Source organism: Cyrtonyx montezumae, unplaced genomic scaffold, assembly GCF_038088225.1.
Source record: "Cyrtonyx montezumae isolate F1298 unplaced genomic scaffold, pur_monq_1.0 scaffold_0, whole genome shotgun sequence".
NCBI classification, from domain to species: Eukaryota; Metazoa; Chordata; class Aves; order Galliformes; family Odontophoridae; genus Cyrtonyx; species Cyrtonyx montezumae.
In genome coordinates this window covers 48494734-48522589 of record NW_027071824.1, presented here as the reverse complement: position 1 = coordinate 48522589, position 27856 = coordinate 48494734, and the positions used below count along the sequence as shown (strand labels likewise).

General features: G+C 37.4%; 1 protein-coding gene across 1 annotated transcript in view; it reads right to left on the bottom strand.

The window, feature by feature from the left end:
* Window positions 1-25788, bottom strand: part of ROS1 (ROS proto-oncogene 1, receptor tyrosine kinase) — a 70760-nt gene extending 44972 nt beyond the window's left edge. The window contains exons 1-17 of the mRNA XM_065734844.1: window positions 25511-25788; window positions 23743-23796; window positions 22581-22640; window positions 22013-22039; window positions 18898-18958; window positions 18081-18229; window positions 16180-16318; window positions 14489-14690; window positions 13813-13889; window positions 11746-11868; window positions 10544-10728; window positions 9316-9413; window positions 8255-8766; window positions 7207-7419; window positions 6244-6354; window positions 5592-5773; window positions 4451-4642 (exon numbers count right to left, since the gene is read on the bottom strand). Of these exons, the coding sequence (XP_065590916.1) occupies window positions 4451-4642; window positions 5592-5773; window positions 6244-6354; window positions 7207-7419; window positions 8255-8766; window positions 9316-9413; window positions 10544-10728; window positions 11746-11868; window positions 13813-13889; window positions 14489-14690; window positions 16180-16318; window positions 18081-18229; window positions 18898-18958; window positions 22013-22039; window positions 22581-22640; window positions 23743-23796; window positions 25511-25633 (2508 nt within the window). The 5' untranslated portion in view covers window positions 25634-25788. The remainder of the gene's footprint in view (window positions 1-4450; window positions 4643-5591; window positions 5774-6243; window positions 6355-7206; window positions 7420-8254; window positions 8767-9315; window positions 9414-10543; window positions 10729-11745; window positions 11869-13812; window positions 13890-14488; window positions 14691-16179; window positions 16319-18080; window positions 18230-18897; window positions 18959-22012; window positions 22040-22580; window positions 22641-23742; window positions 23797-25510) is intronic.
* Window positions 25789-27856: the final 2068 nt, after the last annotated feature.

Genomic DNA, 27856 nt, shown 5'->3' with positions numbered 1-27856 from the left:
ATTATTACCATGAATATTTATTGTAATGTGAAAAGAGGTAACACTAGAAAACAATCACCTCCTTGGTGGGCACTTATTTATAGCAGCTGATGATTTCTAGATAGCATTTTATGAGCATCTGTCACAGCACTCATTCCTAGAGCATCTGAGTGCTTCAGATTTATGGCAATAGTGTATCAAGTGATTAGTGAAACAGCCTATCAACATTTCCAAAACACCTCTGGTATTTTAGTATTCTTTGTCTGAAACAGATGGTTGATAATCAGTCTGAGAATCAGAATCAGTTTTTGAAATAAGTGTTTTAGATCATCTGTCTTTGTTTTCTAGCTTTGATTTTATGCATAGAATATTTAATGTGTTGCACTCCTTCTGTGAAATACATGCATTTTTTAATTGATGTACTCAGTTAAACAGGAAAGTCAAATGTTTACATTTTAGTGAATCATGTATTATTAAATAAGATTCAGGGGAAAAATTAAGCAATTTTATTGTTGGTTATTTCATTATTTTAACCTTCATCTAAGCCAGGTGCAGGATTTTTTTATATCCTGTTTTAAATAGGACTTAATATTCAGAATAAAGCTTTCTCATTTTTGCAATAAAAAATAGACTCGATAATATGTGCAAAATAATAGAAATCAGACATCTAGTAATCTGTTCTGTAGGTGATGAAGGATTTGCTTCCACGAGTCCATCTGCTAAATCTTATCACGTTCAGCCCATGCCGTTCTATTAGCACAGCTTATAAGTGGTTAGAGACCTTTCTGAGCTTGTTTTCCCACAGCACCCAAACTTTGCATCCAAGAACTAGTTGTGGCTCTTCTTTTATAAGGTTAGATTTCCATTATGAATGTAAATGGAGCACCTTTTTTTTTTTTAACTCTTCATTAATAAACTGCAGAAGACGATGACAGGAAAGCAAATGCTCTATCACTTCGTTGACTGTTTGTCCTTATGTAATCACATTCTTGACATATTTCTGTTGACACTGTATGTCAAGAAATCAAGGTTTGAATGATTGCTCCTGTTGCTGTTAAAAATATCTCGCAGTATGTATGTGCCCTAGTCCATATTTAACCAAGAGCGTTATATTTTACAACATATACCTATTCTTCCATCTGTGTGCAACACTGCATTACATATTCCTGAATCTACCAGTTTTTGAAACATCTCAATCTTTTTTTTCTAGAACTATTAGATTTTCCCACAGGCGAGACCACGTTCCTTCTGCTGATCCCTGAATTGCCATTAATAAAAGGGAAATAAATATTTGTGCATACTATTCATATTCAGGGGTCAAGTGGTAATTTAACATCACCTTTCCCTTCTGCTTCTACTTTATCCATTTCATGGGAGTTATTTGGCACGATATGTAGTTGTGACTATGCAAAGTAATTTCACATCACAAGGTTTAAAACAATTGTAGCTATTAGTGATGCCCCTTGGCTAGCAACATTAAGAGCCAAGATCTAGAGGGTCCTGGCTCCTCATGTATACAGTGATTTTTGCTACTCCCTATAAATTTGTTTTGTCCCAGGCATATTGTGCAGTGTAAACTACTTAAGTGCTTTGAATATTCTGGGTCAGATCCTAAACTGTAACAAGCCAGAGTAGCTCTGCCAAGATTCGTCAGACTATACCGGTGTACACCAAATAAGCTTCACGTCTGATTGCAAAATAAAATTGTCACAAAGAGATTTGGTTCCTGCCAAAGAACTTTCAAAATCTGTTCCCATACTTGTTCAGGACATCTATTGTCACCATAATAGTGATCTTTTTGTCCCATTACTCACATTTTGTGCTAAAAGAGTTGCAGCTATATACTGACTGTCCTATACTGATCATTTGAAGAGTGATTCTTCATCAGAGAAGCAACAAGTAAGTTCCAGCAAGAAACATGCAGAAAGCATGCTCCAACAACTGCATAACAGCAGTTATCTAATACTCCTGTGTTTTAATATTAAGAAGGTACTCTTTTCATGATAAAGAGTTCCATTGCCTCAGGAAGATACATATCATTACTTGTAAAAACACATATTTATGTATTTATATGGGACAGTAACAACAAGCTCAGTAACTCCACCATTAAGCAATACTGTACTGCCTTTTTGCTTATTCTGGGTTTCATTTTAATAAATAATCACCCATCAGTTACAATTGGTCACTGCTCCCTTTGAATATTTTCACTTGGCATTTTTCCTGCATGCATCATGGCAGGAGGCTGAGTTGAGGAAGTCAGTGCACAGAGCAGGGGCAGCACAGAAGCAGGAGATATTTGTCTGTAGGAGGTGTGAATAAGTGGAGGGTTGAAGGCTGGTATCACTGACACAGAGAAAGGTGCCGAAAAAAATGACAGCAACAGACAGGCAGTCTTACTGCTGCCAAGGGTTCTGAAGTTGAGAACAAGAAATCTGAGGTTAGAATGTGGTGATTTAGAGAAACAGGTCATAAGTCAAAAGAGAAGGAGGGGAAGGTAACTTTTGTCACTTAGGCTAAAATACAAGTTGTCACAACAGGTCAGCCAGAAGATACAAGAGAAGTGCAGGTGTGATACTGAGGTTGTATGACATACACCTTCCCATAAAAACAGCCCATACTAGCCAGCCTCTGTGGAGAGGTGTGATCCTCTGCAGCACAAGCATCTTTCTCTTGTTGTGTGTTTAGATTTACATGTTTACCACGTGCCACACCAGAACCAGCCTTCCCTCTCCTCATCAAATTCCCTCTTAGCTCAAATGCAGAAGAGACCTGTGAGATCATGTGGCTTTTCCAAGCATTAATCACCTCTCAGAAGCTAAATCAGACCTGGGTATAGAACATTGTGGGTTTTTTGTTTTATACCTTCCTTGTTGTGGGTTTTTTTGTTTTTAGTTGCTTGGCTTTGTTTTTAAATCTAGGAAACACCAGTCTCTTCTCCTCTTAGAAGGTTGAAATGTTCTAGGGAATAACACAAAGCTAATCAGGAGACATAGATCTCCAAAGTTTCAGAAAGCTTTTTAATAGAGAATGTCTTGAGGTAAAAACAGAGACACAACTTGTGGAACAGATGGATTTTTTTTTAAGCTTCTTTAGCAAAAGATGTGTTATAAAGCTGTTGCAGCAATAATGGATCTGAGTAGATGTCTTCTGTAGCAATCAAGTTACACCTTACCCCTGTACCTGGGACAGAGTGAAACCCCATACTGCCTGTGGTTGGAAGATGAGATCATTCAGCTTTTCTTTGAGAGAGACTCCAAAGATTAAAAGAACTGCAATAGAGAGGATGATCACTCAGTCTGACTTCCTGGGAGAGGTTCAAATGTTCAGCAAGAGTTACACAAGCTTGACCAATTTTGCAGTTCCAATCATACTGACTCCCAGACTGCTTCTGTCCCCACTGTGGCAATAAAAGGATTTTCTACAAGGAAACTGGGTCATCTGTCACTTTCATCTCAGCTACATAAAGAAGAGAAGGAAGGGAGGGAATGAAAGGAAGGAAGTATATATATGTAAGTGTAAAGACTCTGGCAGAGCTTTTTATAAGGAAACATTCAGTCTGAGTCCCTTGGCTGTATTGGCAACTCTGAATCCCACAGTACAAGAATGAGGACAAGTCCCTGGCACGGCAAATCCTACCTGGTGGCAGTGTCAAGATGGGTTTAGAGAAAGCAAGGATGGTCTTTGAGGAGACAGGAGTGAATTAAGCCCTTAAATGTCTTCATACGACATCAGAGAAGGAAGACATGAAGAGGTCAATGGGGAAACTGTCATGGAAGAGCACAGAACCCTCTTAGAGCACATCAGGAGGTATCCAGATAAGAAAGGAGAGAGTTAACGGACACCCACAATTTGCAAGATCTATTCTGAGCTCAGAATATCTCTCCACCAGCTTATGCCTTCATGATATGCAGTATTCACCCTAATTCAGATAAACAGCAAAGTTTTCCTCACCCTTACATTAGTGTTTCTTACTCTTGAAAAAAGCCCTTTCCTTCCTCCCAGAAGAGTCACTCTCCTCTGCAGCAGCCTCTTCTCAGCAGCCTGGAGCTTCTCGAGAGGATGCAGCAAAGGGAGATCTGCCAAACTGAGGCCAGGTCTGCAGTTGACTGGGGCAAAAGGAGAAAGGGAAGACTAGGAAATGGAGGAGTGAATTGAGGATACAGGGTCCCCAAACCACAGGTCTTGTTCTTGTGGTCACGCAAGGAGCAGGAGCAGTCAGGATGGGGATTGCCAGCGTGAGATTTGCCATCTTCGCTGGCACAGCAGTAGCAGAAGCAACAGAACTGTGGTACAGGTATTACATGATATAATTTTTACCCCTCTCAAAATGACAAAACAGTACTGCAAGATAAGTGTACTTTCCTTCTGATTTTAACATGGTGGTTGTTACAATCACAAACACTGACTATACTCAAGGGTAATCACTAACTCACATTAAAAATAAAAAGAAATAAATAAAGCCAGCAGTCACCTGTTTGCCAGAAAATTGTAGATGCTGTTGTAACATAAGGTACTCCTCTCCATTCAGTCTTGCACTCTCCACTGTACATGTTGTGGCCCAATACAAATAGCCATTCACTGAATCCACCACTAGATCCTTCACTGCATATGCAACATGAGACACAACATCCATATGGCCTCCCAGCAGTGATTTTCTGTAGATCTAGGGACAAAATAATTGCTTTTATCATTACACCTACATTATCAGCCATGATCAATTCAGTGACTTTCCCACAGCCATTTATTACAAGTTTAAGCCAATCTAAGTCTTCAAAGTCTAAGTTATCGCAGTCAAAGTGCAAGAAGAGCAAGGCAAAATGATTAGATAATGTTTGCCAGAAACTAACAAAAGAAAAAACTGAAATATTTATACCCCTCAGCTTTCTGAGTTTCAGCAGCCTTCTGTCTGACAGAGTTTTCTCTCCCGCTTCTTATTCACTATTCACAAGTGTAAATGAGGGTGCAACACAGTGTGAAATCTGGCCTTCTAGCTCCACTTTTTAAAACAGCTTCTGACTTTGCACTTACATGAAATGAAAGGCATAATTTGACAGCACTGCATAAATTAGCACTACAATTTTGAAGTCAGCTACCTTTTAAATAATTCACATGTCAATGTTCCTGATATGAGAGTGTACAAAGTGCAATTGTAATTATTTTTTAACTGCAGTGTTCTGCAAAATATCACAGTACAGAAGCCTAACTTGAAAATTTTTGTGTAAACAAATCATGCTAAATTTGCTACATATATGAAGTTTAAAATTAAGTCCATCTTCTTCCTAGCTGGAATGGACTTGGCAGCATCCTTTTTCACTGTTTTCACTCATTTTTACAATGCTGAATCCTACAGAACTGTTGATAGCATATTTGATTCACTAATTTTGCACCAACAATTCAGTATCCTGCATTAGTCAGTAGTAGTGAACATTTTACCCCAAACATTTTATAACTCTGGAAAATCACGTAACAAAGGCCTCCTTATCATACATTAAAACAGCAAATACAACTCAGATTGCAAGAAGTGAAGATTGTCTACCTAAATATTGTTCTACGATTTTCATATTGACTTTTAATTTTTTATTTTTACTTTTTAAAGTGCAACTCTACCCTACCGTATTTGCTTTGCCAGCCCAATACAAGCATTGTCCCAGCCAATCATAGGCCAACATTCTTGCATTCTTGATGTCAGGTATGTATGTGTTCTCAGCAGCACCCTCTTTCTTATTCATCGACCAGGTCTCAACCTTCCCCATGGAATTAATCCAGTACAGAGTGTCATTATACCAGTCGAGGTCTTGAAGAAAAAAGGTAAGATGTTAAGAATTTCACCATCACGTTAAAAATATATATATACACAGATAGATAAAGTGAAACCAGATACTCCACTTTTTCAAAATGAATGTAAATGCACAGTTAGGCTCAGTTAACACAAAGAGAAATACTTTCTTGTAGGAATCACAAATTTTTGCACCTATTGCTAAGATGATTATAGAAGTATGACACCTATCAGGATGCTGGAGGCACAATCATTTGGTTCAGAGAGTTGATTTCAGCTCTGCTGTAACCACGATGACATCAGTTTCAGTGGAGACTAATTTGACCCACAAAGCAAAAGAAAGAGGACAGACTCAAGGGCTTGGCTCCAGTGAAGATGTTTTGCTGCACCCCTGCAATGAGAGCTCTTACATTTCAGTTATGTTGATTAAATTTATGAAGACCTTATAACTCTGGTGTGTAGCAGCACCCAATTAAGTTAGTACTTACCTGAAATATTTCTAATATCAGGATGGAGAAATTCCCCTGGCCCGTAGCTATCCAGCCTCTGCTTCCAGAGCCCTTCCTCCCCCACTGCCAATATATACGGCTCTTCTTCAGCTTGTAAAGAAAGAAAACTGAGGTTGCATACACCAATAAACAACCATTTTAGATGGTGTTCCTATTTCTGGAAAGTTACAGAAGCAAACAGTTAAAATTCTCTTCCTCTGTGGAATAATGGACAAAGAAGGCAGGCATGAAAATACAATAATTTGAGCAAGTCAGAGATTCAGGGCAGGTTTAGACCCAGAACAAGGTAATCTGAAACTCTATTAGATACTTAAGCACTACTGCAAGTTTGGATGCTTCTGACTAAAGTCAAGCAAAAATCATCCTAGATTTCAAGTGCCAACCTACTCCTTTAAGTTGAATTTTTTTCCTCTCAGACACAGCTTTTAAGGGGTGAGCCAGGTTTCAAAATACATTCCAGAAATATACTATCTCAGACATTATACATACATCCATTTCTCTCTTGTAGTTGACTAAAACCAGGAGTTCTCAGCTGTTAGTGAGCCTACACTTTCCCATAAACTGTCACTAATACCCAAATATCTGCTCAAATTACTTTAATATAGAGTGTTTTGCAGAGCACCCTTCATGTAACTGTTTTTGTCTTTCTTCCATGTATCAATAAGCATGTTCAACAGTATATTTGCATTAGAAAATACATGCTTATATATATATAAATATTAATGATAAATACATACTATATAATCCTCTTGAAGTTTGAGAATCTTGCTACTTTAACATAATGCAAATCTGATTATCCTAATAATCTTTAATGTCTTCAAGATGGATCCCTTTTGTGCCCCTCATTTGGTAGTCTTTGCCCAAAGCCAGAGCCTCCACCTTTCAGGTGGAAAGATGTATGGATAACTCATTCTTCATTCCGAGTGACAGTGAAATTCTCACCTTCTTCAAATGTCATGCCTCTAAATGGCTTTGACCATGGTCCTTCACCAGCAGGAGACACAGCTCTGACTGACATCTCATACTCTGTGAAGTTGACCAGCTCCTTCACAGTAAACCTGGTGTCAGTAATATTTGAGATGACCCATTCCTTCTCAGAAGGACTTTGCGATGACACTTTCACATCATAGGTCCAGTTCTGCCAAGCAGACAGACCTGTGAGATGCAAATATTCATGTTTATATTTACATCACAGAAAAGGTATGCAATTTTGAAACATCAGAAATTGCCAGTGTCAGAGTAATTAGGAAATGGATAAATTGAAAATTTATATTCTCCACTACATGAAAAAGATTAGTGGCTCAATTCTTCATGAACAATGAGTTGGAAGAACCAAAATTTTCCCAAAAAAAACCTGAAAAATCTGTGGAGAGTTGGCCAGGGGTGGCAATTTCTGCTTGGTAGACTCTGGGAATTGGTCAGTGATTAGAGACTAAATGCATTGCTTTTCACTTGTTTTATGTGTGTATATATATATGCATTATTGTTACTATTCCTTTATCTTCTTTTTCTGTCTTAATAAATAGTTTTATCTCAACCCACAAGTTCTACTTTGTTGTTTATTTCCCACTCACTGGAAGTGAGGGAGTGAGAGAATAGCTGTGCAGCACTGGGCTGCCTGCCAGATAAAACTATAGCACATAGTTTTAATGTATATAAACAAAGGACAGAGACTATAGCACTGATTAAAGCCAGGGCATCGCTTAATATCACCAACTAACATTACTGCCTCTCCATATCATACTTAATATAGAGCCTTGCTTAAAATCCCTTGCAAGTGAATGAATAATTATTCACCAATTTAAAATGTTATTAATTTATGCAGAGAATTCAGTTATTTTGTTGGTAAATGTTGAGTGAAATTCTTCAAAATGAGGTAAATCCACATTTACTGGCTTTTGAAATCACTGAAGTCCAACATCAAGAACAGGAAAACCAGGAAGTTTTTCCTCTAAAAAGAAAAGTATTGGACTTCCAGAACTGAACTTACTTGTTCCAGTAGTGTGTTCAGGTGGACTCCAGCTGATCACAGCTTGATGCAATCCAAATAGCACTGTGACAAGCCGAGGAAGAGTTGGTAAAGGAAAAGGCTGAGTTGACGTTGCATAGAAAATCAAATTGCCAAAGCCAAAATACTCTTGATATTCCAAACTGCAATCTACAACATACTCATTGAAGCTAGAACTTCCCACTTGAGAGATCTCCTCATGGAAAACTGCCCGGCCATCTGTGACAGTAAATATGTTATCCTCGTAAACAAAGCTCTCCATGTCATCAAATGGCACATGTGATCGCAGAGTGTGAAATTCTGAACCATCAAGAAAACCCGACACAAAGGCCTGTTCTGTTTTGTTGAAGAAAATAAGTCTCTTAGACAAGAAGTTGATAATGAAGTCTCTCAAAGTGCGGGATTTCACAACTAGTGAAGCTGTAGATGCAGTGTGAGGAAAAAGTGGAAGGTTTGCTCTGTATATACCATCCTCCTGGAGACAGAAAATATACCTGGCCATGGAGTAAAACAGACACAAATAACTACAGTGCAAGAGCTCTGAGATGAGCCACAAATATTTTAACAGCTTAGAGATGTGTCTCACTTTACATAGACAATAGCAATATACTTCTGGTGCTATATATATATATATATATATATATGTATATTCTGGGAGAATTAAGCACATCATATTTTACTTTCTGGGAATCTAGCTGGCAGACTACTAGAGAATATTGTTCCTTAATAACTCAAATATTAATCACGGACATTTAAGACACAAAGAGCTTTGCATTTGTAAATGCACTGAACATCTAAAAACCAATCTTATACTTGGGACATGCTTGAACTCTACTAACAACCTAGTGCAGAAAACGCAGAAGCAATATTGCACAGTGTCACTCTTGTTCTGAGAGTTTTCTAATTTGTTATTTGTTGTAATTGCACTTTCGTTTAGGTAAGGGAAGAGTTTGAAACAGGAACCAAATGTCTAACGAACTGAAGAAAATTAGAGCAGCTTTATAACACCTTTGACACCAAAGCACTCAAAGAAGGACTCTTACCCATTATAGGGATCAGCAATGATTTTCCTAGGAGATGTCACATAAAGAGGAGTGATGTCTTCAGCTGCTGTGCAATTCTCTAACTGACAAAAGTGTATCTGGGGAATGAGAAGAGAAATTGGTGATGCAGAGGGCATTCGCTAGTTAAGCAAGCAAGCTGACTGGAGATTCTTTCAGGTGAACTCATCAACACCACAGGCCTAGGTCCTTCTAAGCTCCTGTGTTGTCAGACATCAAGAATATTTACTGCTCAGTGTATCAAGTACAAAAGCACCCACAGCAGCTTACCCTGAGAACTGTCAGTCATATTCCTGAAGGGAAAAGCCTAAGTCTGGAGTACTAGAAAACTGTGCCTTGAAAATGATCCAGTAAGGAACAGAAAACAGGGAAAGGGAATAAAACACTTTTCCAATCCTAAGAGCAGGACTTCTGTAAACAGGGACTTCTCTAAGCTGCAGTGACTTCAGAAAGCTGTCAGTCTGTTGGACTGCAGCTGCATTTGTAACATTGTCCCACTACTGCCCTTCCAGTTCCCTGTTCCCTGAGCCCTAAGTCAAAGATTAGACAAATAAATAAACGAACAAATAAATTACCCCCACTAACCACTTAGGGCAGCTTTCTAGTCCTTAATGCATTACAGGAACACAAAGGTACATGTAAAGTCTGGTCATTAATGTAACTGATGCTTTACAAGTAGGGAATCAAGCGCAGGGCTGCCATCTACATTTCTGCTTCAGATTGAAGCAGTTGTTCTCAGCTGTCATCACTAGTATGAAATAGTTCCTCCCTTGAACTTAGCTTGCTATCTGTGAAGACATTATAATCACTGAGCAGTTACTACACACTGCCTTCCTGAGGAAGAGTTTGAAATGAACAAGGTAGATGGAGAAACAAATAACAGGGACAAAGTCATACATTTTGGGCACAAGCTGGGCATGAAGTCAGTCTCCAAAATAAAGCAGTTGAAATCAAAGCTTTTTCTGTTCTGAGGAGAAAAACTAGACAAGGAGTCAGAGTTCTGTGTAGCCTGCTTGCTTTAAGTAAGACCTGATTCCTCTTTCTCTTTTCTTTTTTTTTTTTAATATGTGAAATGTGCGGGTTGAAGTTAAAAATCTATTTCTATAACTATATATTGTGAATGATAAAATAAATCATAATTTCTCATTTTAAATAAATTATAGGATTGATTCCAATGAAACAAGAAAATAACAATGCCCTGGAGCACTACCTTTTCATTCATGACAAAGTATAACCTCTGGTAAAGCCAATCTACTGAGATCGATGTAATATTGCCCCAGCCAGTATAAAAGAGTGTTAGGTCAGATACGTCAGACATATTCACAACTCCTTTCACCCAGATGGAATTCCCTTCAGAAAAATAGACAACTTGCTGATAAACATTCACAGAAATTCCTAAAAATAGAAAGACACACATACACAAATTATGTAAGAAACATGTCTCAATTTTTCAGTTATTTTTTTCTTATCTGTCTGGGGAAAAAAAAAAAAGAAAAAAATAAAGGTACTTTTCAATCTGCAGCCCAACACCACTGGAGAAAAGTTAACTTTTTCTCTCCTTCACTCCTAGCCTTTGTTCTGACAAGGTACTTTGCTCCCTGCTATGTAAGTGATGTTATTGTAAGAAGTTGCCCTTCAGAAAGGACAAGAAGAGAATATATAAAAAGCAAACCAACTGACACTGATTCCTCCACTATAAGGCAAAGAGATGCAGTTTGTATCTGCTCACAGAGCACCGTACACTCTAAGGTAAGTTAAACGTTATCTGTTCCAGCTCGGTACTCAAAAAGTGTATTTAGTCTGGGACAACATTAATTCTCTGGAGTCTTTGTGGCTCCGTGACCTGCAAAAAATAAACTCAGATTTCCACACAGGCTCCACGGACCACATACACACCAATGTAGATAAGAGACAACACAGTGGCAAGTAATTTGAGATAATATGGTGGTCTGGTGACTTAGGCTACTTAAAAGCCTTGTTACAGAGCTCTGTGCCCCAGGTTTATTGATGCCCTAAGTTCAGCCAGTATCCTTTGCCAATTTATATTAATTCTTCAGTTTGAACCACTTTAGTTCCTCATATTCTTGTTGAGAAAACAAAGTTATTAATCATAGGGAAACACCTGCTTTGGTTTCATCTTACTTCAATTTATATACCTACTGTAGAAGTCCAGCTCCGAACTAGTTGCCTTAATTCAATGGAGAGGTAGCGCTGGGGAAAACAATTTATCTCATCCTAAAGTGTGTCACTTTTAATAGATCAAATCACATCTTGAAGGTTCCTATTTCTCCCCATTGTCTACACAAATGGAAGGTAATACTCTCTCAGGCTGGGTTAGGTTTGTTCTGCCCTTGGTGAACACAGGTATAAATTACACTTGAGAGAGAAAGAGAGTTCCTAATGAGATTTTACCTGTAATATTGTGGTATATTCTACCATTTTGCAGACAGTGGGCTGTTTCAAGAAAATGTTCCATGTACCTTTTCCTTAAAGACTGGTTTCTGGATAGAAAGAGCCATTTTGCTTTTTCCTTAACTAAGAAAAGGAGAAAATTAGAATTAAGATAGACAACTACTGCACAGAGTAATGTTGTTAACTCAGACACATTATTAACAGATATATATCTGTATATGCACATACATACACACACACACACACACACATTATGTTAACAATGATCGACTGAAACTTAGAGTGTTGAAAGGGGATGGAGTTATTCAGCATTACAAAAACATATTCTGACTGCTTGTGTAGGGTGTTAGTACATCACCTGAATTTCACAACATTGGTTCCTACAGCAGTAGAATCCCTAAAGAAAGAACTCTGGGGCAAAGGAAGCCCTGAAGATTTTGAAGGAAAAGAAGGCACTAAGACAACCACACTGCCCTGAAATCCAATGGAAGTGAAATATTCCACCACCAGATACACCACCACCAGACTTCTTTGAAAACTATATATTATCTCACATAGCTGGGAAAGAGCTAGTTTGTTTATTTCATGTAATTTGTTGGGCTGGCCAGTGATTTTTTTCAAGGAGAAAACGATTTTAACAAGTAAAGCATGATAATGGGACAATATTGTTTTCTTCAAAGTAGATTGCACATAAATATATGGCACATATGCAATATATTGTATATATTTTGCAGATATGTATATAAAGGTAAAGAAAGAGAGTTTGGGTCACATAAGCTGACTTCTTGTTTATACGGGCCAAAGTATCTTGCTGTGAAGATAAAAATCTCTGCAACAAACCTGTACCTTCTGTCTGGGCTATGTATAGCCCTGGAAAAGACAGCTAACCTTGCATCTAAATCTCAGGTCCCTGAAAGTTTAACACATCCCCTGCTAAACTGATTTACAAGGTAGTTGCCTTCATTTTAAGAAGTAGAGCATTACTTCAAACCAAGGTTCGGTTAATTTCAGTTTCACAATAAACCTTTCCTTATCTTTTTCCTTCCAGTTCAAAAAACCTTCCTGCTATTAGATACTGTTTCTTCATATAGTTATCACAACACTGTGATCAAATGCTGTGTTAATCCATTCCTGGATAATCTGAACAGATTGAGTTGTATGCATGTCTTATATGATATAGACACTATGAGTCATTTTGGTGATAGCCTCACTAGCAGAATGGAATAGTACAATTGAAAGGGACCTACAGAGACATACAGAGACTATTCAGCTTCAACTACCTGATCCTTTTAGGGCTAACCAAAAGATGAAACATGTTATTGAGGGCATTTTTCAAACACATCCTGAACGCATCAACATATGATGCTTGCCAGAGTTTGGTTAAGAGTTTCCAAGTATTTGACATCTGTATTTCTTCAGAAAGGGAAGAGTCTTATGTTGTTGTTGTTGTCATTTCTGAAGATGGATTTTCATAGCACTGAATTTCTTCTTATTTGTGGTTTGTTTGAATAGAAACTTTTCTCTGGCAACAACTTTTTTTTTCTTTGATTGATACCTACAGAGTATCATTACTGTAATTACTAATAGGTGAACATAGCAAAAGTAAACACAGAAATACAGCAATAAAAGCAACAAAAATATAGTATCCTTTCACATCTTTTGCAAGAGATAACTGTGAACATTTTGATAAGAGTATAATTACATAATAAAAAAATAAAATAAACATATTTGCTTGAAGAGCATTAAGATCTCATATAGAAAATGAAAGTATATCTTCTCAGTCAATGCCTCAGACCACTGATATATTTTCCACCTGTAATATAACTCAAGTTGAATTTGTATGACTCTATCATCATCTCAGGTTATTACTGGGCTGCGTAGCGCAGTGATGTTTACAGACAAAGAACAGGGCTGTCTGATGTACTGCTGCTTTCTCAGTGTACAACTCCTTGTCATGTATTATTTACAGTCTAAATATTGTTCTCTTCTAATGGGGACACAGCAACCCAGGAAATGTGATTTTATCCCAAGGAACAGATGGTGATAAGGACTCTGCTTCTACAGTACCTTTGGATTCCAGTGTTGTGATGTTGGCTTCTGCAGGGGGTCCAGCTCCGGCCTCATTAACAGCTACAATACTGAACCTTTGGTGAATCAAAGAGAGATTTTGGTTTGGAGGTTTCTTTTGAGAGACTGAGAAATATTTTATCAAGCAGAGCAGCTGTAACAGAAACACTTTCCTTACGGGAAAGATCCATTTATATAAAATACATAGGCTCAGAAGGGTAACTCAATTTCATTTCAAAGGAAGGTCTGTATTTACCAGTGCAAGAAGAATGTAGGCTCTTGTATTTAACAAAAATAGAGGAAACTTTGCAGATGTCTAAAGAAATAGAGAGGGCTGTTCTACCATTTCCTGAATATACTGAAAACATGCTGTGCAGACTTAATTAAACAAACAAACTAAATATACCACTAAGCAAATGCAGCCTATTGCCCTATATCAAACTGGTTTTCCTTCCTCCCCACCTGGCTTCCATATAACTATAAGAAAGATAAGTAGCCTATCCATCTGGAATGACTCAATTTCATCGAGGAAAATACCTGTGCTTTGGAGAAGAGAGTAAGTAAACTCTTAACAGTAAGCACAACTGTCCAGATATGGCATTTAGACACATCCTATTTTACTTGGTCAAAGTGGTATAGCACTCTTGGCCATGCTGGTTATCCTTTCTTTTTGTACCTGTAAGTACTGTTTGGGAAGGTAGAGTAGAACTGAAAGCTGTGCCCTCTTGACGCTCTCAACAGTTTGTGATTCTCACTGGTCAGGACCAAGTTGTATCCAACGATCAATCCATTTGGAAAAAGTGGTGGAGACCAACTAACTTCAACAGTGTTTGGGCTTGAACTCTGAATATCTTTAATGATGGGAGCTGTAGAAGGAACTGTAAAAGACAAAAATAATTTATTCTGGGATGGTATTTAAGAACTTTTTTTTTCATTTTTCACATATATTTTAGATTTCATATCTGTTAATACTGTCTTTAGTCATATTTATTAGTATAAATTAATTAATACATACTATACAAGCTGTTGAGAAATCAGATATTAGGATCAGGACAATTTCTGAAGGATAAATTTCTAAAGAATAAAAGCTGGCCTCACTTCACACTGCTGAAGAAAAGTAATTTCCTATTTTGTTTGTATAACCTTTCAGCTCTTCTTTCCCAGTGAAACCTTGTTTGCACCGAAGGTCATTTGTCATCTATACAGTCCTCTTGTTATAAAAAAAAAAAAGAAGCAGACCAAGCCTTAAAAGGTGACTTCTCACATAGTTGTGATCTTCATGACAGTATACTTGGAAATCCACTGAATGCTAAATCTCAGTTTTCATAGACCTTTCCCTGTCCTATATTCTCTAGTCAGAAGGATTTTTCACAAACCATAGAAAAGAAATCTTGAAGTTATACTTCCTTCTCTTCTACTTTATATACTGAGAGTTTGTTGGTTTTCTATATTTTTCTAAATAAGGAATGCAAGGTGAAAGTGAAGAAAAAATATATGTCATACAGGGACATGAACAAATGCTTTCAACATAGATCCTAAAGCAGCATTGTTTCAGCTGGAAAACAAAGTAACTTGAAATCATAAAAGCTATCTTTATTTATTTATTTATTTCCTGTGAGATTATGTGCACTATACCATGGGATGCAAACAGAAAGCCTATGGCACCTTCCCTGATGCCTTATTCAAGGGTATATATAGCTTTCAGTATGAAAATGTGCATATATCACAGAAAGAAAGGAACTGGTATCTATGCAAGGTTCCTGAAAGAAAAACATTTTTTATCTCAGTTCCATGAAACGCTGATAACATACCATTACATCACGCACTGTCTATAAGATAATAACGTACCAGGAAGTTATATTCAAACATTATAATGTTATCTGCCTTCTCATTTGAATGATATCTTAACTAAGGAACATTTTAAATGTAATTTCTATCTCAAAATAGCAGAGTGCAGGGAGATTCCATATTTCTACTGTAGATATACAGACTTTTTACACATAACCAAATTAACTGGAATGTTGTAATAACCATTTCTTTTCTTTAAATAATGTCCAGGGAAACGTGTACTTTGTTCAAAAATTTCTTGTACACAAAATTATCCTATATTTCCTTACAATTTTCATCATGCATTTTTCTTTGTGCATTTTTAACACCGAAAGCAGGAAACAGCCCTAAATCTGGTAGTTCAAATAAAAAGATTCTGTAGTATTTTTGTTCAGTCTTCTGCAGTTACCTAGCATAAAACATGCATACAATTCTTGAGGTTAAATGTCTTTTTTTTTTTTTTCATTAAAGTAGCAAGAAACAAGGAAAACTAATGGTTTTTAATTCCGTCCTGAAAGTTGGATAACTATAATTCATTACCTCCAGAAGCATGAGTTCGGTAACTGGGACTTGATGGAGAATGGAGCTGCAGCTGAGAGGTTATGATCCAAACTACTCGAAACTCATACTCTGTGAAGGCTTTAAGGTCCTTGACTGTATATGAAGTTTCAGATACTACCTATACCAATGCATAAATAGACAATTTTCATTCTTTCTCCACCTGAAGTTACTACAAAAAAGTCTGATAGAGCAGCATACTTATTTCAGAATATTGAATTGCAGTATCCTAAGTTTAAATGATAACAAATTCTGGGAGTTATTTGTGGCACAAAATTTTGTTTTTCTTCCTTTCAACAATTTTTACCTCCTCTTTTATTTAGAACACAATCAAATCTAAACAGTAAATGAGTGTGTGGAAGGATGGAAATAGTAAAATTGAAGCATAATGTTTAAAAAACTAAAATAGTAAGACACTATAGGCACTATATTTTAAATTTTTTATATATGCAAAAAAGATTTAAGATCCACTGCCTCCTAGATACCCTAAAGTATTTATGGTCTGAAGTAAGCACTCCCTGTTATCTATGATTAATTCTAAAGGTCTAAAATGATCAGAGGGATGGAGCACCTCTCTTATGAGGAAGGGTTGAGGGAACTGGGCTTGTTTAGCTTGGAGAAGAGAAGGCTTGGGGGAGACCTCATTGTGGCCTTTCAATACTTGAAGAGAGCATATAAACAGAAGGGAGAACAACTGTTTACATGGGTTGATAGTAATAGAACAAGGGGGAATTGTTTTAAACTAAGACAGGAAATTTAGGTTAGATGTTAGGAGGAAGTTTTTCACTTAGAGTGTGGTAACACACTGGAACAGGTTGCCCATAGAGGTTGTGGATGCCCCATCCCTTCAGGTATTCAAGGCAAGGTTGGATGTGGCTCTGGGCAGTCTGCTCTAGTGCTTGGTGACCCTAGCCACAGCAGGGGGTTGAAACTAGATGATCTTTGAGGTTGTTTTCAACCCAGGCCATTCTATGATTCTATGGCCTCCTGCTTTGTAAATGGTCATCATGCCTTTTTGTACTAACTTGCCATGCTCTTTAAATTGTTTCAAGAGAGATGACAGAAAGATAACAAGTGTGCAGTTGACGCAGAAGAACATAATACGAAAATGACCATACTGAATCAGAACAAAGATCTACCTAGCCAAATATTGTGCCTCTTACAAGAATCAACAAAATACCTCTAAGGAAAAGTACCTCGGGGAAAAAAAATAGAAAACTCTCAATATTTTTTCTCCAGAATAATCTTAGTCTTGTCATTTTTAAAGCTTTATGAGGAACAACAAGAAACAATGACAATATCAGTATTTAGTAGAACGACTTTTTTTCCACTGTTATTTTTTCAGTCATTTTTTTAACTCTATATAGTAATTTTTGTAGTTTTAACATTTAGTAATTTAACATCCACATGTGATCATCTTAATCACACATGCAGTGATGAAATCCCTTCACATGCTTGTTTTGAACTTGCAACCTGCTATTTTCCATCAAGATTTCTTTGTTGGAGGAAAAGGAATAATTGTTCACTTCTCAGTTTCTCACACTACTCATGATTCTGGAAACTTTTTCTTATGTGCCTAACGTATTATCTAAAATAAAGCAAAGAGCAGATTATATACATAACCTGTATCCTACAAGTACACTAAGAACCTTAGTATGTTTTACTGGTCTTAGCAAGTAGCTAGAAAACAATAAAGCAATCAGCTAATTCGACAGTAAATAACAGCCACTTCTGTCCCAAAATCTGGCTATTACTTTCTTTCCTCACATAGTTTTTGGTGTGATTACAATATTAATAAATAACCTTTTTTTATCCCAGTGAAGCAGGACTTAATTATAAATCCAAAGAAACCTTGCAAAGTAAAAGGAATTGCTTTTCTTTACCTCAGTGTATCTCCAGTCTCCAGGGAGCTGATGGAACTTCCACTGGATAATGTATTTAACCACAGAGATGTTAGCTGGTTTCCAACCCAATGTGATGTTGTGGCTTCCAATGGTAGATGCAAATGGTGCTCCAGGCTCATTCAAATGGTCTGAGGGGATAATACAACCTTAGAGTGAGAAAATTCCTTTCATGGCAACCTTTGGGTATATTATTCCACACACCTGACAACTATCAAATCAGTAGAAGTACAGAAAAAAAAATATTTTAAATATTGATGAATAAATCACAAGACAATTTAACATAGTTTGATAAATAAGCTTGAACTGGGCCAAATTCAATGAAAGCAAACATAAGTACAATTCTGCATGTAGATGCATTTGAATTATAGGTATCTGGTAAATGTCTGCTGAACCTAGAGAAGGTATGGGAGACTTCTGTAGAGAGGATTTTCAAGAAGTCTATTTCAGCAGTGCTGTATTAGCCTAACTGTTACCATGTAAATCACAGGAGCTTTTGGCAATTATTTCAACATAGAAATCACGTTAAGGATGAGTACTCTAGAGAGAACCATCTTGAATAGTTTAGACTGGATTCAAGAAGTCTCAGATCCATGAAAGGGAGGAGAAAAGAAGTGTCTCTATGAGACACTTCATTTTTATATGGAAAAAAAATAGAAGAAAATGGTAGTATTCTGACAAACCAAAAATAGACATCTCTATTTTTTCTGAAGAAATCCAGACTTGTGAAGCAAAGCAGTAATCTGAAAACTGCATTTATCAGAATGTGAATCAGATACAGGACTACACTCAGTCTTACTCTGTGCTTCAACACCATATGCATCCTCTGCACGACTGCAGCCAAACTTGCAGGAAACTGTCTGTGTGGGAATACAGAATTTACTGGTTATTTTTGTGGAAATACATACATTTCAAATAAGTACAAATCCTGTGGACATTTTGAGCACACAAAAATCTCGTGGAAATAATTACATGCTTAAAAAAAAAAAAATAGCTGAACCATAATCTCATTCCAAAGAGTTTTCTGAAAGCCATACTATGAATTTCACTGAGCACTGAATGAAGGCTTTCATTCTTACACACCATCCCTTTGTGGAAAACACAAATATGGAGCTGAATTAAACCTGGAAACAGAATTCAGTGACAACCATGGAGTTAGGAAATAAGATTTTTTGTTAGTAACATATTTTACATGGTGTATTTCACTCTTTCCTGCTTCATTTATCTCTCATGAATGAAGCACTTTCATACAAGGTATTTTCAAAATGGATGAAATAAATAATTTGTCAGATCAGCCCTGGCTAATTCACACTTCCTTGGTAGTATTTATGCCCTGGTTTTGGCTGGGGTCAAGATAGTTTTCTTACTAATGTCTGCTATGGTGCTGTGTTTTGGATTCGCTATGGAAATAATGTTAACACATGATGTTTTAGTTGTTTCTGATCAGTGTTAACATTAAGCTTCTGCTAGTGTCCAGCCTGTGAGGAGCTGGGGGTGCACAAGTTGCTGGGAGGGGACAGAACCAAGACATCATGCAGCATCATGCAGAACTATAAAACTGGGAGAGCTGATTGTGGGTCTGTCTGGGCACTGGTCAGTGTGTGGTGAGCAATTTATGTTGTGCATCACTTGTTTCAGATATTCTTTAATCTTCATTATTAATATTATTTTCCCTTCTTTTTGTGGCTTATTAAACTATCTGTACTTCAAGTTTTATCCTTTTTCCAGTTCTCTCCCACATCCCAATGAGGAGATGAGTGAGCACACAGCTGCACAGTGCTGAGCTGTCTGATGAGTTAAACCACAACCAGTTACTACCCCTGCTACAGTTGCGTCCACAAAGCTGCAATCATAGCATTACCCTGGGCCAGTGAGTTCATCACACTCATATCTTAAAAATACAAAACTCCTAAGAAGTTTCAATTTAGGTAGGGAATCTAGTTATAGTGTCACCATGCTATATAGGTAGACAACTTAAAAAGAGATAGTAATGTTTTCCAGTGCATCTCAGTAGATTAAAAATGACTTATAACATAGAGCCTCTGGAAAATTCAGAACTTTTGAGAAGTGATGAGTTTCATTTTTCCAGATAGGCATTGTGTTTGGACTCATTTGATTCTGTGAGTTTACTTAGGCTACGAATCTTGAAGTCTGTTTCATACGGCAGCCATTTTTCTAACATTTAGATCGTTCAGAGGTAATTTCTATGATCCCTTGATATCCACTTCTTGTAGCCTACAGGCACTGATAAAGCATGTAATTTCAGACAACTCACAATTACAGCTGAGATGGATATAAAGGTTTGTTAAGCAGTGTATCCCTACATACGTTCTCTCACATCTAGACAGTACATGCCATGTGCAAGCATTTAAAAAGTTTTCCTGAGGTTTTCATGTTCAGAAAAAAAAATATTTCCATGTGAATTATGATGATTATTAGCAGGCAAAGGTCTGGGTAATAGCAGACATTAGTTATCAACCGTAAGTTGCAACTTTACAACCAAGTACTGCCCAGTTTGTAGGGGATCGTGCCATCAGTTTTACAAGCTGATTCATGGCACTTTCAACTTCACTTATCACAGACATTTTCAACCATTTGTGTTTTGTATTGTTTTCCTTTCTTTTTCTGATCTTTGTCAGCACCATAAATCCAATTTTTGCTTGATGTAAGAGGATTACTGAAGCTCTGTCTCTTAGAAATTTTGAGGGAAATTTGCCATCTGCTCTGCCTGAAAGCAAGAATTTATTCTCTACCCATAGCAACTGCCCCTTCCTGCGCATATTCCCACTGAATTCAGTGCCATTCTTCTCTTCCTAGGTGAGAATTAATATTCAACAGGAATAAAACTGCAATTAGTAATGCCAGAATTTGGACTTCAGTCTCAAGGCGTAATCACTTGACAGAGCTGAGTCTATGCCAAAGTCTCACTATTATCCCTCCTCCTTTCCTGCAGACTGCAGTGGTCTGATCCCCTGCATGCAGTACATGGTGTTTGCTTTAGTACGTAAAGGAGTCAAATCAGCCAGCTGATCCAGCAGAAAGATCATTCTGAAAAGCCCTTGCAGTTTGTGAATTTAACTGGCCTACTGTGTCCCAGACAAGCAAAAGCATACAAATAAACAAATCAAAAACACCCCATGCTGATTCTGTGTTTCTACAGAAGTTGATTACTTACTACACTGTTCCTATGCTCCAAAAGCATCTTATTTGTAAACCACTGTAATGTTTGCAATTTCACAGATTAAAAAGCACATCACTACCCCCCAGAAAACTTGTCCTTCCAATTGTATTTCCAGCCTTTGAGAAGGCTTATTCTGCAGCTCCTCCACTGCCTTCTTGCCTCTATCTGGGTACAGCAACTCAACTATCACAACTGCAGTCCTTCAGTTATCAGTGTCCCATCCCACACTCTAAAGAGCACTTTCTTGAACTACATTTTATTTAATTCATGCCCTCTATCCACTAAGGAATGTATTTTGCCCATTCTTTCTCGTCAAGCCTCCCCTTCTATCCAAGCTGGTGTCATTGAGGCTTTAGTGAGCATTCTCACTGGTTCATCCTTGGAAGTTATCAGTGAAGAACTGAATAGAAAAAACTCATGTGGGACACTATTTCTAGTGGCTTAAGTAGGTCTGTACTATGCCTCATGCTGGTGGGATCAGACTGCTTTCTTCAAAGCAATATTCCTTGTTACAGAGCAGCCTTCAATGCAAACGTCCTCAGCAAATATGCTGCAAAGAAGGATTCTGTATTCAAATACATAACTCATTCATCAGCTTTAGGGAACACAGAACAATTACAATTGGATAGATAGATATGTTTGTGTATTTACACTATATTTCTTAGAACTGTATGAACATTGTAGGAGCTGAAATTATGATTATTTTAAGTCAATCTGATAGCATTTAACTTACCTCACATTCTCTGGTATATGTCTCATTCTGACAAGAAGCAAAGTGAAACACAGGATTAGCATAAATATGATTACAGAGTATTTTTAATAGATACCAACTAATCAGAAACTTCTTACAGTGAAAGTACACTACAAAGTCTCAAAAAAAAACCCCACAAACTAGTGAAGACATGTTCTACTTTCATATCTGCATGTAACAATGAGATAGGCCCCAGCAAAGTAAAATCCTTAAAAGCACTAATTCTTTCTCAGTGTTTTAAAACCTAGGAAAATGGCTGAGCTTGATGAGTTATAAAGTGTTCCAAAATTTTTACAAACACAATTTAACTTTAGATTTTACAGGTAACTCCTATGCCAATAATTATTATTGATCATACTGGGTCTCTTCCAACTTGCAATACTCTTCAATTTGTTTTCTAACAGAGAAATTACAAATGCACTGAAGAAAACATGGACTTTAAATCTTTTTATAGAAATACTGCTCTGATTAGGTTTTCCACACCTGCTATCATCTGTATTTGATGAGCAGGAGACAAGTGTCATAGAACCAATGCTAAGGCAATACTCACACATTTCAGTGGGCAACTGACTTGCACCGTTGCATTCCAAAACTGACATCCCTGTGTGCACTGCAAAGATAGATGGTGGCTATAAGAAGGACTTTGAAATCACATTTTTAAAGAGAAGGAAAACTCCAGTGCTAAGGAGAAAAATGGCTCAGAGCCACTTGTTCATGGGGAAGAAGTAACAGATAAGCATTATGCAACAAGCCAAGCTCAGTGGTCTGCAACTCAATAAAAGCCTCCTGCTCTCCAACAGGAAAGGCACAGTCTTTGAAACAGTATGTTTTCAAAGGTGTAATAAATAGCATGTGGTTTGAATTTGTTGGACTTGTTTATTCTCCCCCATCCACATCTTAATAGTTGTGTACATCTTCCTTTTTAAAGGGAAGCTGGAAGGGAATTACTTTAGAAGCAGGATCCTCTTACATCATGTACAAAAAAGCCTCATGAAAAAAAAAATATCAAGACCTGATAACAATGAGCAAATAATCAAGTCAATTTTGCTATGTATTGTCATGACAACACAGCCTTTTATTATCACAGTATCATAAATGATCCAGCCTTGCTAGACACCAGGTGCTGAGAGACTGCTTCTCACTAATCTCTGCAGAAAATATTGATGACTGAATTTTCCATAGCTCTTCTAAGAATATATATAAAACTGCTATCATGAATTATGTTTGAAATTGGAACATCAACTTACAAGAATGCTTCTACAGAAACTTCATACTAAGCTAAAGAATCTCCTGGTATCAGTACAAATCTTTGAACTCATACAGAACTCTAATTTTTTCTAAAACTATTGTTTTACATTTTCTCTTGCAAAACCAGTGAGAAAACAAAATAAGCAAAATTGAACTGTACAAAGCTAGCTGATTAAAAGCCTTTCATGACTCACATTTTTGAGATAACTCTGATTTTGCCCCACTTACTAAAGAATTACTGGTTATGAATCAGTGTGATTATGAATTTTCTAGACAAAATCTAGACACACAGAGCCAGGCTCTATACAGAGTTTTCTTTAAGCAAAAAAACTGATAGTTCTCGCTTTAATCTAAGTACACAACTTATTCACACGTGATCTTTGACAATATGGTCATTGTACTCGTGTTATTCAAAAAGCAGTAATGCAAACTGTCAGTAATTAACAAAGCAAACCATTACTCACTGCCACATTGATGTCACTAACACTGCAAAGGTTAGTAATTCCAAGTTCTCCTTCCTACAAGAGGAAAAAATACATACATTTTTACAGAGTCAAAATGTTCCCCCCAAATTATTTCATTAAATTAAAACTTAGGTTTCTTGTGGAAAAGAATTTCTAGAACTCATATTTAGTCATATGAATAAATTCATTGCTGACACACAGGTAGCTTCCCATTTTAGACCAATTTAAGAGCACCACAAGAAAGATTTGGCAGAATCAGGTAGTGTTAATTTAATTCTCTAAGGTAGGAATTTGGCCTTCATCCCCTCATTCTGGTTTATTGAGTCAACACATGCTTCATAAGTAAATAGGGCTTAAATGACAAAGCTAAGTGTCTTTGACCTCTGGAGGGCAGAAAAACCTTCCTCTAAGCTAACTGCCTTTTGTCTGTCCTCCTTCTGACAGACTTTATGCAGCCAAATTGTGACCAGCCTTCCTCTTTGGTCAGAAGTGTTTCCAAGCCTGTTTTTTCCACGTAACTCCAAGTGTATAAAACCAGCCACCATTTATGAAGTACAAATGATTTGGGAGGGTATCTAAGAGCCTTTGAAAAGCCAAATACCAAGTCTTCAGTTTGGTCCTGTGAGCAAGTAAGATCATTCTTCATAAAACAACCCTCAGGAAGAGATTTTCAGCACACTGGGACACAGATAACGTGACAGTAAGTAGAACTCCAGACCCACGCAAAGCTGTCACAAAGCAAATGTGAACACAACAAGTAGACTTAAGAAGAAAAATAAGATTCACAGCTCTCAGGCTCATCTGAATCCCTAACACAATACATTCACTGAACATGAATGTGATTTTCCTGTCTTTCAAAGCTGATAGGAAGAGCTACTCATTTCTTATTCTGAATTAATTTAAGCTTAAATCAAAGGATCCCCATTAAAGTTATCATTGCATGCTAGGCTTCCATCAGGGAAAACAATTAACTCTTTCACCAGTGCTAGAGTTAAGAAATAGTTCTAAAGAAGCCATCAGGAAACAGACGTTTCAAGTTTGTATGAAACAAAATGGAGCAGGTGGTAACCTCCTGCAGTAGGTTTACACAGTCAATTAGCCCAGAGGCACAAAATGTACTTTTTACAGAGCAAAGGTACATGGTCTTCTAAACACATCAACGTTTCAAGCAAATAGAAACAAGTAGGTAATTCCTGAGAGCCTGAGGTAGAATTATTGTTTGGATTTGCGAGTTTCAGCTTATCTTTGTTGTGCATCAGTAGAAGGAAAAATACTAAATTCCTCTTGACTCAAAAGAATATTAGAAGGATCTACCCACTTTCTTAACTTCATAAAGGAATACCTATTAAAAAAGTAATTTTAAAAAGAAACTGAAACAAATTCAGGATAGTTGTGGAAGCAACTGGGTATTTACAGTTTCTCTAGGATTATACAAGAAAAATGACAGACTAGGCAGAAAACAATAAGTAAAGTGAATAAACTGAATGGAAAAAGTTTCTCTCCTCCACCCTTCAGGGTCTTTAGAATTTATAGTAATCTTGGGATCTCCTGAAACAAAAGCATAACGTGAAAACTTATACAGTCTGGCTAATGGTATCTTTTTCATACCAGGTTTTGCAAACTCAAACGCAAAATACTAGTTCTCCTAGTTTGCTTTTACTTTAATATACTATTAAAAAATCAAAAACTTGATCTGTAACCAAAAATTCTTACAGTGCTAACAATCAGATGTGCTTCAAAAGATTAAGTATAGTTTTTCAGAACTTACCAGGTTACTTGTACATAGGTCTTGACAATTTTTTGAGAAAGAACAGTATGCAGCAGAAATCCAAATGAAATAAAAAGTACCAAGACTGTTCAGCAGCAGATTCCATGGGCAAGTGTTCCTCATAACTTGAGCAATTTCATCTGGTAGTCTGATTCTTTCCTTGTCTTTGCCATACGAACTCCTTCAAATCTTGGTGAAAAAGACACGACTGTGAAATTTCTACTTTTCAGATTATTTAATGTTTTTATTTCTTTGTTTACAATCTATTCCTTGTACGACCTTTCTGCTTCCCAGAGCAGTTGTCTTGAAATTGCACAACTTCAATTTCATAGTTTCTTATTAAACCACTGAAACAAAAGGGGTGACCAATGAAAGTCAGCGTATCTCCTTACATAAATATCATTAACGTCAAGAGGAAACTAAGCACAATGCATTCAGTCAGGTGCTGCAAACAACACGGAAATGGAAAGACAGAGAAAAGTACCCTAATCTTAATTTCTACTGTGATCAAGCTACTGCTATGCCTTTTCAAATGCTTACGACTAAGTGCATTTGTTCATGATTATGAGTTGTTAGAACACTACAGATTATATCAGTCAGTATAAAAATATTAATTCTATTCAACATATTTGTGCCTATATTATGGATGAAAACTGAATGGGATAGAAAAATCATATATCTCACTTAAACACAGGTAAATTGTTCTACACCAAGTTGGAAACCAGTATTAAAAAGTCAGTGGAAATTCAGGCTTGAGATACTTGCAGCTTCCAGCCTGTACATATCTCTATTGTATTAGCAGAGCTATCCACAAAATAATTGTGAACTGGAATAAGAAATCAATCCAGCTTGTGCATTTGTATGTATAAATAGATGCTATGTTATTTTTGTACATGTGTTCTGTGTAGTTCTGTGTACATGTATACACAAGCACAAAAGTAACAGCATATTAAAGACCAGTTTAAACTGTCAGATCCCATCACTGTGACCATCCCCTCAAACTCAAATGCTCCTCCACTTTCCCACACCCAACTCATTTGCCAAGCAAATGCAATGGACTAGGCTGAGAATCTGGTTAACACTAACCCAGCAACAACAGAAACAAATCGATTAGCATTAACCTAAAGTCACTATCTCTGAGCTGAGTCACAGCACAGTCCCATGTGCTGCTGTGCTCATATGTGCTGGGTGAAAGGAGCCAACAGCACAGAGGCAGGAGTAAGGGATAAGCCAGGCTGGAGGGATCCGAGGGATATTGCCAAGCACATGGCCTGAGGAAGAAAGGGCTTTGTGAAACAGGATCCTTCCTTCTCATCCATTTGTCCTAGAAAGCATTGAGGGGCCTTCTCACCACTGCCCAAGGAAACTGCTTGCTGATGGCAAGACTATAGAGTTCCAGCTATGACAGTGGAGGGGAGTCAGTGCCTCAACATTCCACTACTTCTCCACTCCAGACAGCTACTACCCCCCTCTAACCCACCGGCAAAGCTGCTCAAGAGGAAACTCCTTAGCTCCAGCTGAAATAAACCAGGTCAGTCTGATTGCTTAAAGAGTAGCTCTTTGCTAATCCAGCTCAGCCTGGTTGAAGAAGCTTTGTCAGTGCTCACAAGAACAGCATGTCTGAGGAGGGAGTTGGCAACAGGCAGCTGTAGACTGTGATATCTTCCACAGGCAGAGAAGAATGTTTTGGGTAGAACTTCAGGAGATCCTAGGACTCTCAAGACTTGGTCTTTAAGGCTAGTAGGTCTGTATGAGTAAATTAAATATATCCATGCCAGTATTCTATCATCCAGATCAGATATCATGGGATAACTTATTCATGTCTTAAAAGTCTGTCACATTCCAGAAGAGGAGTTGCTAAGACATCTATGTAGAATAGCCCCTAACCTTTACTAAGTCCTAAACTACCCCTGGAATATGTGATCACAAGGATTGTCCATGCTACTGCTTCCCAGACTTTTCTAACTCCATTTACTCCATTTTCTGGGACTGGAAAAATGCACACCCTTTAACCTTATGCTGGGTTCCCACAAAGACAGATGGTGAACATGCTTTTGAATTTCCAAGGGCTGGAGGATCATACTGTCCCCATGACAGCCCCACTGATCTTAGGCCTCCATTCTGTAACCTGATAGATACAGCAAGTTGGCAAGGCACAGATCACACAATGTGGGAGCTGAAGACATCCTACAGGACAAGCTATAGCTCCTACTACCCTGCTGGAAGGACAAGACAGCAAAGTTTTGACACCTCAAGCTCTTCAGAGATTTGAGGTTCTTGATGTCCAGGATATCAGGGGCCTGGAGTGGGTGCAGGCAAAGCTGGGCAGTGAGTGTGGTGGAGGTT